Genomic DNA, 18,352 nt, shown 5'->3' with positions numbered 1-18,352 from the left:
ATTTTAGTTCAGGGGCCATATTTAGCCCAATTTGATCTCAAGCAGGCCAGACCAGTAAAATAATGACTTAATAACCTATAAATAAAGACAAATCCAAGTTTTTCTTTTTGTTTTAGGACAAAAAAAACCTCAATTAAATTATGAAAATATTTACGTTTTACAAAAAGATGTGAATAACCTGAAAAAACAGAAATTTCATTTGAAAAATTAGATTTAACAATATTATGCCTCCACTTATTATTATACATGTACATTACACACAATGTTACATAAACATTTGGTAACAGGCAGAATATTGTTAAAATTTTGGAGTTTGGAATAAAATAAGAACATTTTCTACACTATTCCATCTGTTATTATAACACAACTACAGATCACAGTGGATCCATAAATGCACAAAACATTTAGTAACAGGCAGAATATTGTTCAAATTACACATTTCGAGTTGTTCATCTTTGTTTTTATTTATGTATTTATTTACGTTTTATTGTGAAAGAATAGTTTTGTAAGTGTAAATATTTTCACAGTGTAATGTTATTTTTTTCACTTACATTTTTTCCCACATAATTTTTCACAAAGAAAATTTGTCATTGTCATTATTTATGGGTTATTGTGTTGTTATTTTTACTGTAGATGACATTAGTCTGTATATGTGGAACCTGAACCAAAATGATTTGGACAACCTGGACTGTTCAGGTTCATTTTGCACTTTCATCCTGCAGGGCCAGAATGGAACCTTTGGCGGGCCAGACTTGGCCCCCAGGCCACATGTTTGACACCTGTGTTATAATGCAATCAAGTAAAATTACATTATGACAGTGTTTACATCTACAAACTATTCTTTCACAAAAAATGTGAATAATCACAAACAACCTGAAATTTCTTAAGAAAAATACTTTATTTTAACAATATTATGCCTCAGGTTATCACGGTGGATCCACAAAACATTTAGTAACAGGCAGATAGTTGTTAAAATTACACGTATTTTTCTTCAGAAATGTCAGGTTGTTTATATATTTCAGGTTAATTTGTAAATGTATACATCAGGGGTCTAATTTTCTTTCAGGGGCCACATTCAGCCCGATTTGATCTCCAGTGGGCCGAACCAGTAAAAATAACATAATAACCTATAAATAATGACAACTCTGAATTTTTGTTAGTTTTAGTGCAAAAAACACTCATTAAATTATAAAAATACTCACTTTTAAAACTATCCAAACAAAAAAATGTGAATAACCCGAAAAAAACAGATATTTCTTAAGAAAAACAAGTGCAATTTTAACAAATATTATGCCTCAACTGGTCATTTCTACATGTGCATTATGGATCAGATTACAAAGACACTAAACACTTAGTAACAGGCAGAAAATTGTTAAAATTGTGCTTAATTTTCATTTTTTTTGTCTTTGTTTTAGTGCAAAAAACCCCCCATTAAAATATGAAAATACTCACTTTTGATAAACTATCCAACAAAAAAATGTGAATAACCTGAAAAAACTAATATTCTTAAGAAAAATAAGTGCAATTTTAACAATATTCTGCCTCAACTGGTCATTTCTACATGTGTATTATGGATCAAATCTACAAAGACACTAAACACTGAGTAACAGGCAGAAAATTGTTCAAATTGTGCTTAATTTCTTTCGCAATTTCAGTTTTTTTCAGGTTATTCACATTTTTTGTCTTTGTTTTAGTGCAAACCCCCCCCCCCCATTAAATTATGAAAATACTCACTTTTATAATCTATCCAAACAAAAAAAGAAATGTGAATAACCTGAAAAAAAACCCTGAAATTTCTTTTAGAAAAATAAGTGCGATTTTAACAATATTCTGCCTCAACTTATCATTTCTACATGTGCATTATGGATCAGATCTAAAAGACACTAAACACTTTGTAACAGGCAGAAATTGTTTCAAATTATGCTTAATTTTCTTAGACATTTCAGGTCGTTCATATTTGTTCAGAATATTCATGTTTTATTGTTACAGGATAGTTTGTAAGTGTAAATATTTTCAGAATTTAATGTTATTTTTTGCACTAAAACAAAGACAAATATTTGAAGTTGTTATTTATTGGCGTAGGGTAATATTTTTTTCACGTCAAACCGAGAGAAAATGTGGAAGTCATTCTTTTTTTGTCGGTTATTATGCTGCTATTATTTGACTGTAGATCATATTGTGTATGTGGAACCTGAACTAAACGAGTTCGACAGCATTGACTGGGAATTTTTGCACTTTGCAAATTCATCTCATGGAATTGGAAACCTTGGTGGGCCGCATGTTTGAGACCTCTGGTATACAGGGGTTGGACAAAATAATGGAACACCTTAAAAAAATCAACAAAATATAATTTTAATATGGTGTAGGTCCGCCTTTTGCGGCAATTACAGCCTCAATTCTCCGAGGTATTGATTCATACAACTTGTGAATTGTTTCCAAAGGAATTTTAAGCCATCTTCAGTTAGAATACCCTCCAACTCTTTTAGAGACGATGGCGGTGGAAATCGACGTCTACTTGAATCTCTAAAACTGACCATAAATGCTCAATAATGTTGAGGTCTGGGGACTGTGCCGGCCATACGAGATGCTCAACTTCATTAGAATGTTCCTCATGCCATTCTTTAACAATTCTAGCTGTATGGATTGGGGCATGATCATCTTGAGGTGAAGGTGTTTCCATTATTTTGTCCAACCCCTGTACATATTCATGCAATTTTACTTTTTGCACTAAAGAAAAACTTGAATGTGTTCCTGTTATTTTATTTGTCTGGAACATTTGAGCTGTATGTGGCACCTGAACTAGAACAAGTTTGGTTGTTCATATTTCATGTGTAAAATATGTGAATTTTTGCACTTTGAAAATTCATCCCACAGGCCAGATTGGACATTTAGCGGGCTGGTTTTGGCCCACAGACCACACATTTGACTTAGACTGAGTGGTAAATGTGCATAAGTTGAGTGTGGACACATCTTAAACCGCCTATTAAACATCCTGTCATTTATCAAAGTGCTGCTGGGTTTTCAGGTTTAGATGTGTGAAACGAACCGTTAATCTTTTCAAAGTTTCCAGTAAGTGTTTAACAATGGTCTGAACACAAGAAAACACATTATTTTATTGTTTTTTTTCGTTCTTAAATGTCTAAAAACTTTACATTTGAGGCGACATATTAAAAGCTTTCAAACTACAGTCAATAATAGAAATTAAAACAATGCAATTCATAATAGAAGGATAATAATGAAGTTGACTGCAGTGACACACACACACACTTCCTGTTCTCACTTACATACTTTCTCACACTTTTAATATCACACTTTATATCTCACACTTCATCCTGCGTCAACAAACACACACACTGATGACCACACTGTCATATCCTGTCATTTTGTTTACTTTGATTCCATTACTATTTTTTTTTTTTTTTGAACTTTATTTAGATTTTTGCATAATATAAAACAGAACAAAACATCTGGGACAAGACATAAATAAAAAAATAAATAAATAAATAAATTACACCACATAGTATTATTATTGTTACAGATATTATACGACATCTATAGATATATTGCAAAGTATCGAAATATTCATATATTTGTATACATATGCACACATCTATATAAATACAAAACACCTCATGTCAGGGCTTATAAGAACAATTCTCGTCAACAACCCAAAAAGTTTAATTATACAAATAGTCTTCGACCATGTGCCATCTCCGCTTAAAAGATCCATTTTCATTTGTTATGATGCGGTCATTCTTTCCATAGTGTACACTTGTTTCAGTCTTTGTTTCCATTCTATTACCGTGGTGATTTGACACTCTTCCAATTTACTGTTACTATTTTTTTTTAGCAATCAATAGTAAAATATGTAAATACAGGGTGGGGAAGCAAAATTTACAATATTTTGAGGCAGGGATTGAAAGACAGTGTATGACCAATTAGTTTATTGAAAGTCATGAGAATTTAAATCTTCAAATCATATTTACTGCATTTCTAACGGTCTTGTTGTCTACCTCAAGTTCAGTTGCCGTTTTTCTCATGGATTTGGTTGGATCCTTTAGGATTTTGGATTTGAGAGCTTTAATAAAAGCTTTGGTACGTTTTTTGTTGCTTCCTCCACTTCCAGGACTTTCTCGTAATAGTTTTGCTCATAGTCATTCTCTTCTTTCCATTATAAACAGTCTTTATGGACACTCCAACTATTTTTGAAATCTCCTTTGGTGTGACGAGGGCATTCAGCAAATCACACACCCTATGACGTTTGCTTTCCTGATTACTCATATGGGCAAAAGTTTGTGAAAAGGTATGGATAATAGTGTTTAGGTATGATTATGACATCGATATATGTTTGGTTTCAAAACAATTGACGTAGTACCTGCTGAGAAAAAACAACTAAATGTCATTGTAAATTTTGCTTCCCCACCCTGTATATCTCTGCTCTGCATTAAAATCATTGATCGGTTTGACTCCAAGTAAATAGAACAAAACATTTGAAGGGATTTCTCTTTTTACAATTCTTTCAGTTTCTTCTTTGATATTTTTCCAGTATATAAACAAGCTCGGACGGTCCCAAACACGTGTGTATGGTCACCTGTTTACCACAATTTCTCCAGCATAAAGCTGTAGATGGATCCTTGACAAAATAAGATATAACCAAAGGAGTACGAAAAAATCTGGTCTTAAGTTTCCAATCAAATTCCCTCCACTGCTGACTATTGATGCCTTTATGAATAATATTACATAATTTATCCAATTCCATTACTATTTTAACCCATTTTTTCTAGATAATTTGTTGATTTTTTTTTTATCTATATGTAAGCCTTGTTACTTTTTCTTTGGAAACTAGATGATTCATAGCAGAACAGCTACACAGAACTGAGCAAAAGTCAGTCAGTCCAATCTGGATATATATAAAGTATGTACAGCAGTAAAAATAAACATTTCAGTGAAAAAACAGCTTCTATAAACCAAAGTGGGAGTATTTAGTGTGAGCTTCCTTTGCACTTAACATGTATTTAACCCTTTTTTTCAGACAATATGAGATTTATGCATTAATTGTTTGATGTTTTATACCAGGTTTCATTCTACACATGTCAGATTTTTATAAACTATCCAAACAAAAAATGTGAATAACCTGAAAAAAACTAATATTTCTTAAGAAAAATAAGTGCAATTTTAACAATATTCTGCCCATGTGCATTATGGATCGGAGCTACAAAGACACTAAACACTTAGGAACAGGCAGAAAATTGTTAAAATTGTGATTAACATGTATTTAACCCTTTTTTTCAGACAATATGAGATTTATGCATTAATTGTTGGATGTTTTATACCAGGTTACATTCTACACATGTCAGATTTTTATAAACTATCTAGATGTTTCTAGATAGATGTTTCTAGATCTAGATGTTTCTAGATGTTTCTAACTTTCATGCTGCTTCTTATCATGGGGTCAAAGGTCACACTAAATATTGACTTTAACTATTAGAACCCATTTAGTTCAGTTTTTTGTGTGTTTTTCAATGCTGTGCACATATTCCTTATATTTTGTTGTATCTGAAGATTAAAAAAAAAAAAAAAGAGAGAAATAAATATTTATGCTCTGAGATGAAAATACTAAAACTTATCTCACTACAAGCTTTTTGTTCGATTTGACCGACAAGACCACAGGTGTCAAACATGCGGCCCGGGGGCCAAATCCGGCCCACCAAAGGGTCCAGTCTGGCCCTTGAGATGAATTTGTGAAATGCAAAATAGATATTAAGAAATTAATTATTTAGTTCAGGTTCCACATTCAGACCAATTCAATCTGCAGTGGGTCAGACCAGTCAAATACTATCATAATAATCTATAAATACTCACAACTCCAATTTTTTCTGTTTGTAAATGTAAATATTTTCATGTATTTACACTAAAACAAAATATAATTTCACAAAAAATGTGAATAATCTGAACAAATGTGAAGAACCTGAAATGTCTTAAGAAAAATAAGTGCAATTTTACCAATATTCTGCCAGATACTAAATGTTTTGTGCGTTTGTACATCCACTGTGATCTGTACGTTATAATGAACATGTGGAAATGATAAACTGAGGCAGAATATTGTTAAATTTACACTTATTCTTTCAGTTTTTTCAAGTTATTCGCATTGTTTGAAAGGACAGTTTGTAGATGTAAACATTCATTGTTTAATTTTACTTTTTTCACTGTAAAATATAGAGAAAACTTCAGAGTTGACATTATTTATATATTATTATTTTACTGGTCCGGCCCACTGCAGATCAGATTTAGCTGAATGTGGCCCCTGAATTAAAATGAGTTTGAAACCCCTGGACTAGACAGTTCCTGTGTTTTTAAATTTTTTGTTGACCTCGACCAGATCTTGCACTTTAAAAAATTGCCGGCGACCTAAACTTCATTGCAGTTTAAACATTTTGTGAAGCTCTTGTTATTTTCTGGTTTTATTACTAAATTATTGCCTGTTTTATTTTGTTTTTTAAGTGTTTTTTTTTTTTTTTCTCACCCGTTTTTAGCTTACCAATTGACTTCAAACTTGGTATACAGCTTCTTTATGATAATGTCAACAAAAGTTAGTGAAATTATTTGGATCCGGATCTGATTCTGGATTTGGTGCAACTTTGAAAAATGTCCCCATTATAAGAGATAGAAAGTGGATCGATGCAATAACTCAGTAAATATAAATGATATCCAGTGTAAATTTCTACAGTCCAGCCCTGATGGGGAGATGACCAAAACATAATGTCCACATGCTGATCAGGATCTTCTTCTGGATCTGGGAACTTACAAAAACTTAACATGGGCTCTTATGGAGAAAAAAAATTCAATCGTCTTTTTCTCCCAAACTCCAGATCTGATTGACTTCAAACTTGGTATACAGCTTCTTTATGATGATGTCAACACAAGGTACTGAAATTATTTCAATCTGGTGTGGCATAAAATACGGACCTTGTAAAATATGGACCTATTTGGAATTTGCGCATGCGCGAGCGCAGCCTTACTGGATGTCAGGTTCAGCGAGGCTTATGAAATAAGTACCTTGCGAGTAGAATTGTGCGCTTTTGGGATAGGGTTAGGGTTAGGATTAGGGTTAGGGTTAGGATTAGGGGTTAGGGTTAGGGTTAGGGGTTAGGGGTCGCTGAACCTAACATCCGGTAAGGCTGCGCTCGCGCATGCGCAAATTCCAAATAGGTCCAAATTTTACAAGGTCCGTATTTTTTCCCACACCGGATCTGATTCTGGATTTGGTGCGACTTTGACAAATTTTCCCATTATAAGAGATAGGAAGTGGATTGATCCAATAAATCAGTATCAATGATATCAAGTTGGAATTTGACTTTTTTACAGATCTGATTGGAATATGACCAAAACATGGGCTATTTCTGTAATATAATAAATACACAGAACTGGGTGATAATAAATGGCATCTGGATAAATTTCCCATAGTTCTTCATTTGGCCAGTAAGCTACAGGGCCATTGGTCCTGTTTTTCATTATGTTATGGTATGTGCTGCTTGACCTCTTGGCCAGGTCACCCTTGTAAAACAGATCTCAATCTCAATGGGGGTTTTATCTGGTTAAATAAAAAGAATAACAAAAACAACAAACCTAAAAGTGGCCTAAGACTTTTGCTCAACACTGTATTTATGTTTTTGTTACCTGATTTGTTATTCCTCAGCAGTAAAATGGATCACTTGTTTCCATTGACCTGTTTAACCCTGACCATATTTTCAGGGGAAAAATGCCTAAAAAGACATCCCCAAAGTAAATGAAGAATGACTTATAATACTTATAATAAGGTTCATATGGATGTTCTTTGTGTCTATGGACATTTAGAGACCTCACAGAATCTATTCCCATTGTCTAAAATATTGTATCTATTACTATGCCTGAGTAAACTGTAACAAACTAAAAGAGAAATTAGAATTTTTTATCCTCGCTTGTTTTTTTTCGGCTGGATTGACGATGATATGCATAAATTAATTGTTCGTGTCAGAGATTTTTAATAGCATATATTTCACCCCACAAAGATTAAAAATCATGTTTGAACATTAAAGTTTGCACTAAAATACACTTTTGATATACTTTTAGTAACATTAGTGTCTAAACTTTGAGCAAAAGTTGAAAGAAACATCCATTGTCCTGATTTATTGTATTTTTATAGTAGATAAATATTAATATAATTTTTTCGGCCCGCGGACTAAAGGGGTTAAATGAAAAACTATTTTATATTCCAAATTAAACGTGATATAAAATACAGAAAATAGGTCATGGCTGAAAATAAGTTGACTCAGTAGATGAAACTTTTTACTGGAGAATAATATAGTTTTTTTTAGTTGGTGAAATTCAACACAGGTTAACTTTAACCACAAACATAAAGGGTGTAAACCCTTTTCAGAAGCATTAGGAGGGTTAGTGCATATTTGCCCCAGATGACAGATTACTTCAGCCTGACTCTGTAGGAGACTCACTGTTGTCTTGACTAATAACCACAATCTGAGCTCTTCTGGAGCCCTGAATGTGTGGAGGAGAAGAAACATGTCAGCGTTTCTGCAAATGTCTGCTGCTACTTCTGCGATTCTAAACACTAACATGTTCTCACTTGGAAAATTAGAAGAGGCAGCCTATGTAACGTATGCGTGCACACAAGGGTGGTCTGGAGTGTTTGTGTGCTTATGTATGCGTGTGCCTGAAGGGTGGGGATGTACTGGGATTTTGGGGACTAATGCAACGCCCTTTTTCATGAGGCCTCCAGTACCACCCTGCTGCAGAGCGTATTCTGTCATAGCCGATGGAATTTAATGTTTAGTCTGGGGGGCTGTTTTTGGCACATCAAGGCTCTGTTTTTTTCTTGTTTTTAGTGTAATTCTTATTGACTTTTATTAAATCAAAATGGCTTTAGTTCAGAATTGTGTTTTGTTAACCTTTTAACAACAGCAATCTCTCCAGTGCTGCAGTTTGTACTTTACAGCATTCACATTATTGTAACACAGTGGTTCCCAACATTTTTTGACTCGTGACCCCATTGTAACATCACAAATTTCTGATGACCCCAGACATTCAAAGCAGAGTTTTTTTAACTAAAATTAATTTGTTTTTAATCATGTAATAGTTTGCTATACTATGTTGTAAATAAATGTTAATTTTAGATGACATTTAGTCTATATAATGTATATTATTATGGATGGAGGCAGAAAAGCCAGGTGTAGATTACTGCACAAAGTGAGAATTTTATTTTCCTTGGTCAGGATATGTACAGTCAGTCCAGCTTGGATTTACAAGGGTGACAATTAATACTGAACAAACAAGAACTCAAACTATGAATTATGAAAGAGCTGCAGCATCTGAAACCGACCACAATGAAAATTTGACAGATAAACAGTACCACAGCGCTTCAGTTTCAGACTCACAGTTTGTCATGTCTTATGAATTGGGATTGTTTCTGTCAACTCACCATATATTTTTTATTTGTCAGTTTTTTTTTATTTTTTAGCTTACCGGTCGACAGGCCATAAGCTTTTGTCGTCATGTGGCGTCTGGCATCATCGTCTGCTGTCCGTTACAAAACTTTCAATCATCTTCTTCTCCGAAACTACAATTCCGATTGACTTCAAACTTGGTATACAGCTTCTTTATGATGATGTCAACAAAAGTTAGTGAAATTATTTGGATCCGGATCTGATTCTGGATTTGGTGCGACTTTGAAAAATGTCCCCATTATAAGAGATAGGAAGTGGATCGATGCAATAACTCAGTAAATATAAATGATATCCAGTGTAAATTTCTACAGTCCAGCCCTGATGGGGAGATGACCAAAACATAATGTCCACATGCTGATCAGGATCTTCTTCTGGATCTGGGAACTTACGGAAAATTTAACAGGGGGTCTTATGGGGAAAAAATTTAAATCATCTTCTTCTCCAAAACTCCAGTTCTGATTGACTTCAAACTTGGTATACAGCTTCTTTATGATGATGTCAACACAAGGTACTGAAATTATTTGGATCCGGATCTGATTCTGGATTTGGTGCGACTTTGAAAAATTTTCCCATTATAACAGATAGGAAGTGGATTGATCCAATAAATCAGTATCAATGATATCAAGTTGGAATTTGACTTTTTTACAGATCTGATTGGAATATGACCAAAACATGGGCTATTTCTGTAATATAATAAATACACAGAACTGGGTGATAATAAATGGCATCTGGATACATTTCCCAAAGCTTTTCATTTGGCCGGTAAGCTACAGGGCCATTGGTCCTATTTTTTATCAGTTACTAGAAATTTCAGGCGACCCCATGTGGGGGTTGAAAAACACTGTTGTAACTCCTGAACCATTTGCATTTTCCAACAATTCAAATGGCATCAGAACGCTGAGATCCTGAGCTTTCCAACACTGTATAACAGTTTTTGGCAGCAATGTGGGACTCTATTACAAGTACAAAGGAACTGTTTCAGAGACTTCCACATAGGCTAAAAAACACCTATATGAAGCCATAATATGGATACTGAATGTTCAAGACCAAAAAGCACATGTAAATAGTTGAAAGTTTAGTTTTGGAATCTCAAAAAGTTTTGTTATGGACATTTACAGTTAGTCAGTTTTTTTTTCTTTTTTACTAAAACACATTGTTCTAAGCATTTATTATTTATAATAATGATAATTAATGGGCAGGTATTAGAAGTTACGTTCTTCCTGAAAACAAAGGTGCAAAAGAATTGGTAAAAAAGACATTTTCTGACACTTTTATTGTAAAGAAAACATGAAGACACCATTATACAGGTCTGTCTCCTTAAACAGGCTATGGCTATGCCTTAAAGCCTTATATGACTATGCCTTTAAGTGCTCACTATTAATCTTTTTCAGTGTTGAACTGTGTATTTCACATGTAGACCTTCAGTGACATTTTATCAATAATATATCATCAATCTAAAAAACACCACACATCACCTGCAGGTCATGGTAAATGGACTGCACTTATATAGCGTTATTCCACACCTTCATGGTGCCCAAAGCGCTTTACAAAGCCTCACATTCACCCATTCACGCACACACTCATACACTAATAGGCGGCCATGCAGGGTGCTGCCAGGCCCTACTGGGAGCAATTTAGGCTTCAGTGTCTTGCCCAAGGACACTTTGACATGTGGACAGTCGGAGCCAGGATTCGAACCGCCAACCCGCTCTACCAACTGAGCCACAGCTGCCCTGTGGCTCAGTACTGCATCTTGTACATTGTTTTGTTTTTAATGTCGTTTTACTCTAGTTACATCTTTTATGACATTTTCATCTTGTTTTGTCACATTCATCTTCTTATGTCTTTTACAAAACGTGTCTTCTCTGCATTTTACATGGCTTCTCGAGCAACTCCACATATCATGTTACTCTGTATTTTACTGATTTACCCATAAAAACAGCTCCATTTTGGTTCTGACCCTAAGTTGGAGAAAGCCTTTATATTCTAGATAGATAGAGAGATAGAGAGATAGAGAGAGATAGATATCTCAAACTAATATATCAAACTAACCTGTCTCATGTCTAATCCCAGCTCATGCTCCCTATTAGTGGGTGAACAATCCAACACTTGGTGAATTCTGCTTCACAATGATAGGAAGAGCCAACATCCCCTGTACTACTGTTACTTACAGCTGTTTTGTTAGAATTAAATGATGTAACATGAACATACATATCCCACCGGACATAAACTGAATAAAACTTTCATATTTTACCTTAAAACTTAAGGTAACTTACCTTATCAAACTGATTTCCACACATCAGCTAGACTTTCCTGACAGCTGTTTGGAAAACACCTCCCATTATCCCTCAGTGGTTCATCAGCTCTTTTACTACTGTGTGTTTTTTATTTATTATTGTCTTGACTGACAGACGCCCAGTGGCAGAAATCCCATCCTGTGCATTAAAACATTACCAGCTGTATGACGATAGTAATTTGGAAAAACACATTCCTTTTCTGGTCCCAACAATTGAATCCGTACATCATTCCTTCTCATCCAGATCCTAAAATCAGATGTTCACTGTAATGTTTCTTGTAACATATTAACCTTAACAGCTCTGCTCGTCTGAGGAGAACTAGGAAGTCTGTTTATTCAGTTGAATGAACTGAAATACTGATGTTGCAACCATTGTATTAACACAGACTGACACATGGTATGGAACAGAAACTACTGTGTTCTATGTATAGAATGATGCATTTTCCCATGTCTTTGTTTCTCCTTTTTCTCCTCACCTCTTCTCATTTTTCCTCGCCCCTCTGTTTCTCCTAACCTCATTTTTCTACTTGTCCTCTCTTCTCATTTCTTATTTTCTCATTTCCTCACCTCATTTCTCTGTATTTCCTCACTCTTCTCATTTTTCCTCTTCTCTCCTTATTCTCCTCTTTTGATTTCTGTTCATATTTCTCTCTCTTCTGTTTTCTCCTTATTTCTCCTCTCTTCATTTGTCTTCTCCTGGTTTCTCCACATCTTCTCATTTCTCTTTGCTTGTTTCATTTCTCCCTCATGTCTTCTTTTTTTAATTTCCTCACCTCATTTCCTCTCCTCCTTTCTGCTGTCCTCGTTCCTCCTGTTTTCTCTTTGTTTCTCCTGTTTTCCTCTCCCGCTCCTCCTCTCAGGCTAAGACATCAGCAGACATGGGTGCACTGGCTGGGCCTCCTTCTGTTCCCAGACCGGGACTAAAACCGACCCAGAGGAGCTGACGTACGACTATGTGAACGCTGAGAGAATCTCCAGTATCGTCAACGCAGCCAAAACCTCCCTATAGTTAATATACTCACATCTATTGTCTTTACGCTACACTGTTTAACATGCATCACATGAGAGCATATATTACAGTAAATCCTCTTGTGTTTGCAGCTTGATGCAGAGGGAGGTATTCAGAGGCCAACACCTACATAGACACCCCACCCCCCATTGCACATAACTCTGATGAACCTGTATGACGATGTGGCGTCCTATGCTGATCCCGAGGTATGTTATAGTCAAATAATTTGGCTTTTTTTAAATAAGAATTTCCGTTTTTAAATCCTCTCTGTGTTGACTCTTCTCCTGACTACATACAGGACATTGAAGAAACCAGTCTAGCAAACAGTGAAGACAAAGCCTTCATGAACATAATGACACCTCTGCACCAGATGCTAAAGACCAGCTGGTCCAGACCAGGACACAGACAACAGAATTTACCTGGACCTCATTCCTGTGCGCTCCTTTCTGCATACATCCTCGGGGGGGAAAACTCCTCCTGCCAAAGAAATTTTAAGACATTCCCCAGTTACCACAGATGACAAAAGGACCCTCAATGCCAAATTAAAGAGGTAGGTGGGAAAAAATGTCACCAAATTACTATTAATCCAAACATGTACTGGTGAACAAAAGCATCTACTGATCTACAAGATTAATAACTACTGATCCACTTATCTTATCAATACATATAAATAATTGGTTAAAATGCAGTTTGTTGTCTTTTCATGGTCATCAGATATGACCCGTTGGACATTCAGGGGTGCTGTAGTTACTATGGAAACACTGCCATCTTCTACAACATTGATTCCCCAGTAAAAACCCATGGAGTTGGATCAATGACAGTAGATGAAGACACTTGTTTTTATGTTCAATTAATGATATCTTTGCTGGAAAAAAACAAAACAAAACACTTTTTCTTAGTTTTAATAGCCTTTGATTTCACTCCGAGTTTTCATGAACATCTCAAGTAAATAAATGAAATCTACTGATATAAACTGTTTAATACCTGTTAATCAATACATGAAAATAATTGGTGTAAAATACAGTTTGTCATCTTTTTATTGTCATCTTCAGTGGATGGACACTGGGTTTAGTAGTAGTAGTAGTAGTGGTAGTTTATTTCGAGCACATAGAATCATCAGATAAAGAATCATACAACATGGTCAAAATAAATAAATAAATAAATAAATACAATTTTTCTGCCCTCAGAAAGGAGTGGAAAGAAGTATAACTTATTGACTCTCACCCCCTTTTTACAAACTAATCAACTAGATCCGCTTCCTTTGCTATGTTAACACACATTTTCCTCTGTATATTTTTACAATAACACAAAACATCCATACAAACCTTTCATATACACTTTTTAGTCACCTCATACCAATTAAATTTGCATAATCAACCGTTTTTAATATAATACTATAATATTTATATGCACTTTAAATATTTACTCCAAATACAATGATCAACAAATATGACAGTACCTTCTTATCATGATAACCAATTAACTACAATAATATCTTATTTTGTGCGTACTTCTATAATGTTCTGTATTTTGTTATTATAGTGGGATTTATACATCCTTTTAAGTGCACAAATTGAAGAAGACATTTTTAAGTTTTGCTCCAGATTATTCCACAGATGTACCCCTCTAACAGAGATACACTGGCTTTTTTACGTTTGTTCTACACTTAATTTTCTTGTAGATTTCAGTTCCCCTTAAATTCTAATTACTTTGCCTGGGCTCAAACATCTCCTGTAGACTGTAGGGGAGCATATGGTCATGGGCCTTATACATTATAATAAGAGTATAGCAGCCCTTGGCATCAACGAAACGGCGTAGAGTTCGACTGGTGCAAATCTTTATTTCATCATGATGCACCGTGAAACTACACTCAACAAAAATATAAACGCACCACTTTTGTTTTTGCTCCCATTTGTCATGAGCTGAACTCAAGATCTAAAACTTTTTCTGTGTAAACACAAGGTTTATTTCTCTCAAATATTGTTCACAAATCTGTCTAAATTTGTGTTAGTGAACACTTCTTCTTTGCTGAGATAATCCATCCACCTCACAGGTGTGGCATATCAAGATGCTGATTAGACAGCATGATTTTGCACAGGTGTGCCTTAGGCTGGCCACAATAAAAGGCCACTCCAAAATGTGCAGTTTTATCACACAGCACAATACCACAGATGTCACAAGTTTTGAGGGAATATGCAATCGGTATGCTGACTTCAGGAATCTCCACCAGAGCTTTTGCCTGTGAATTGAATGTTCATTTCTCTAACCATAAGCCATCTCCAAGCTGTTTCAGAGAATTCATGAAGAAGACTGTGCGAGGAAAATGGTGGTCACACCAAATACTGACTGGTTTTCTGACCCCCCTGGACCACCCAATACAGTAAAAGTGCACATTTTAGAGTGGCCTTTTATTGTGGCCAGCCTAAGTCACACCTGTGCAATAATCCTGCTGTCTAATCAGCATCTTGATATGCCACACCTGTGAGGTGGATGATTATCTCAGCAAAGGACAAGGAGAAGTGCTCACTAACACAGATTTAGACAAATTTATGAACAATATTTGAGAGAAATAGGCCTTTTGTGTACATAGAAAAAGTTTAGATCTTTGAGTTCAGCTCATGAAAAATGGGAGCAAAAACAAAAGTTGTGCGTTTATATTTTTGTTCAGTGTAAAACAAACATTTTTACATAAGTTATTTTACAAAATTTACTTAGTTACATTTTCTTTAAAAGCACATACATTACAAACAAGACATATTACTCATAATTGTAATTTAATACACACATTTCAAACAACAAAAAACAAACAAAAGAACAAACATGCCACTACAATTAACACATACCTTGCTCCGCCTACCAAGGGCGCAAACTCCTCACTCATCCCATGTATAACAGGTATGCGAACCAAACTGTGCTTTAACAACAAAAAAAAAAAACAACCCATTCCACCTGAGTGTCAAGCTTGATATTTGTTCAAAAATAATGTATCAAACAAATCAAACTCAAATGTTGTCTGTGCTCACCTGTCTTCTTTGTTCAGCACAGTCCTGCTCTGCTCTGTGTGGCAACCCAAATGCATATGGCAAAACAAGTGTGTGGCAATCAGCCTCATTATATCCCAAAAGGGGGTGTGGCAACAATAAAACAAAATGGAAAGAAAATCCAACAGAAACCAAAAATAAATAAACAAAAAAAAAAAAAAAGGAAAGAAGAAAAAATCTGAAATAATAAACCTATCAACAACAGTATTAGGGTCAACAAGATCGTGTAGTTTTAGAGCATTTAATTTGATAAATAGGGGATTTGTTGGAGTTAAGTACTTTATGTTGAGTTAATGATATAATTTACTGAAAGTCACTATTATTCCAGTTTTCTGTGTTTTTGATATAATAACCCTCAACTTTTATCTGAACATTTGTGAAAATCTATATGATTAGCAAATTAAATATATGAAAATACATGATTTACAGTGAAAAATGCAAAACACAGAGGCTAATTTTATAATGAGTGATGATAAATCACTAATGAAAGGTTAAATAGAGAGATAAATGTATGTGGGAACTGCCACAAAAGTAGTACTGGGTCTTTATGGGTTAATAGACCATAGTATATCTGCAGCATCAATCATTAACCCTTTCATGCATAGTGGTCACTACAGAGGACAGCTATTCTACAGGGTGGGGAAGCAAAATTTACAATATTTTGAGGCAGGGATTGAAAGACAGTGTATGACCAGTTAGTTTATTGAAAGTCATGAGAATTTATTTGCCACAAGAAAATTAACATAATAGAAAATGTTTTTATTCTAAGTGTCCTCCTTCTTTCTCAATAACTGCCTTCACACGCTTCCAGAAACTTGCGCAAGTGTTCCTCAAATATTTGGGTGACAACTTCTCCCATTCTTCTTCAGTAGTATGTTCCAGATTTTCTCGTAATAGTTTTGCTCATAGTCATTCTCTTCTTTCCATTATAAACAGTCTTTATGGACACTCCAACTATTTTTGAAATCTCCTTTGGTGTGACGAGTGCATTCAGCAAATCACACACTCTTTGACGTTTGCTTTCCTGATTACTCATATGGGCAAAAGTTTCTGAAAAGGTATGGATAATAGTGTTAGGTATGATTATGACATCAATATATGTTTGGTTTCAAAACAACTGACATAGTGCCTGCTGAGAAAAAACAACTAAATGTTCATTGTAAATTTTGCTTCCCCACCCTGTACAGCTCTTCTCTTGTATATTCATGGGTTTTGCTGTTTTAGTTCCATATCAGCCAACACAGTGGACACTTATGCATCATGTAACTTTGCTGTTCTTGATAAACCTGATCTGCAGTAACACGTTTGAGTGTAAATCAATTGTTATTAGACCGTAATTATCATTTTTTTCTTTAACAAAATGGGTATTTTTGCATATTATCCCCATGAAGTGAGTAATAACTAGTATTAGAGTATGTTTCAATATGAGAAAACATCAGATTAGCAGCATTAAAAGTGTTTTTATTTCATAGTTTTCACAGTATACCAGTAAATACACATTTCTTGGCTTCAAAAATTAAATGCATCATATCCATTTGAGTGGACATTTTTGCAACTCCATGAAAAATAGGTTCATAAAAAGTTGTCAATCGCATTTTTTTTTTTGTTTTTTTTTTCTTCATGCCTAAAGAGGAATTGAAATGGGGGGAAAAAAATCATGATTAAGGTTCTTATAATTAATGCATGAAAGGGTTAATATACAGCAAAATAGCCTTATGTTAAAATAAATTCCTCATGATACTAATGTGTCTGTGCATGTCTTTTAGGTCAGTTCAACAACCCCATCTGAGCCGGAACCATCGCCTGAACTGAATGGCACCGTCAAACCTGAACCAGAGCGCCCCCTGACTCCCACTGCACCACAGCAACAGAATAAACCACTCAAGTCCTCGTCCCAAAACCAGGAGCCACCTAAGAGGACCAGTCTGGGAATCCCTCAGGTCTTCAACTCCCCCGGTGGACAGATCCATAAAGGTCCGATGAGTCCAGCGGGGCAGTGCCAGACTCCTGCTGGACGCCCTCACAGTCCACAACCCCCACGAGGGAGAAACAGTAACAGTGGAGAGAGGCCAAAGGCGTATTCTATAGGTGAGGACGTGTAGGTTTGATGCTCTAAAACAGTGGTTCTCTAACTTTTTACAGCGGAGTACCTCCTGAAATATAGGTTTTTATCCAAGTACCCCCAACTCTCACTTCAGGATTTTTGATTGAAAAAATTTGGCAAAATGTGTTCCTGTCCCAAAGGTGTGTTTTTTATTTTCAAAACTTTGTAAACAAACAACATATATTTAACTGTAATATATGAAAAATAACACATTTTAATAAGTAAATTTTGTGTGCAAAATATAAACTGAAGAGTGCCCTCTTTCATTGACAAGATAAATAAATAAATTGGTCATTAATGAATAAATAAACTTTTCATCAACAAAAAATACTACTTAATTACTCAAATAAACTCACCTTGATTAATATAAAACAGAAATGTTCTTAAAATCTTACCAAAGCTTAA

At 34.9% G+C, this 18,352-nt stretch overlaps 1 protein-coding gene across 1 annotated transcript in view; it reads left to right on the top strand.

Moving 5' to 3' along the window:
* Nucleotides 1-18,352, top strand: part of afap1l2 (actin filament associated protein 1-like 2) — a 147,022-nt gene that overhangs the window by 114,859 nt on the left and 13,811 nt on the right. The window contains 11 exon segments of the mRNA XM_030163228.1: nt 12,654-12,677; nt 12,679-12,699; nt 12,701-12,801; nt 12,862-12,872; nt 12,907-12,971; nt 12,973-12,984; nt 13,101-13,134; nt 13,137-13,181; nt 13,184-13,321; nt 13,324-13,352; nt 17,610-17,931. Coding sequence (XP_030019088.1) covers nt 12,654-12,677; nt 12,679-12,699; nt 12,701-12,801; nt 12,862-12,872; nt 12,907-12,971; nt 12,973-12,984; nt 13,101-13,134; nt 13,137-13,181; nt 13,184-13,321; nt 13,324-13,352; nt 17,610-17,931 — 802 coding nt within the window.

This window comes from Sphaeramia orbicularis, chromosome 19 (assembly GCF_902148855.1).
Source record: "Sphaeramia orbicularis chromosome 19, fSphaOr1.1, whole genome shotgun sequence".
Taxonomy (NCBI): domain Eukaryota; kingdom Metazoa; phylum Chordata; class Actinopteri; order Kurtiformes; family Apogonidae; genus Sphaeramia; species Sphaeramia orbicularis.
The sequence above is the reverse complement of the archived record's forward strand: the minus strand, read 5'-3'. Positions and strand labels throughout refer to the sequence as shown.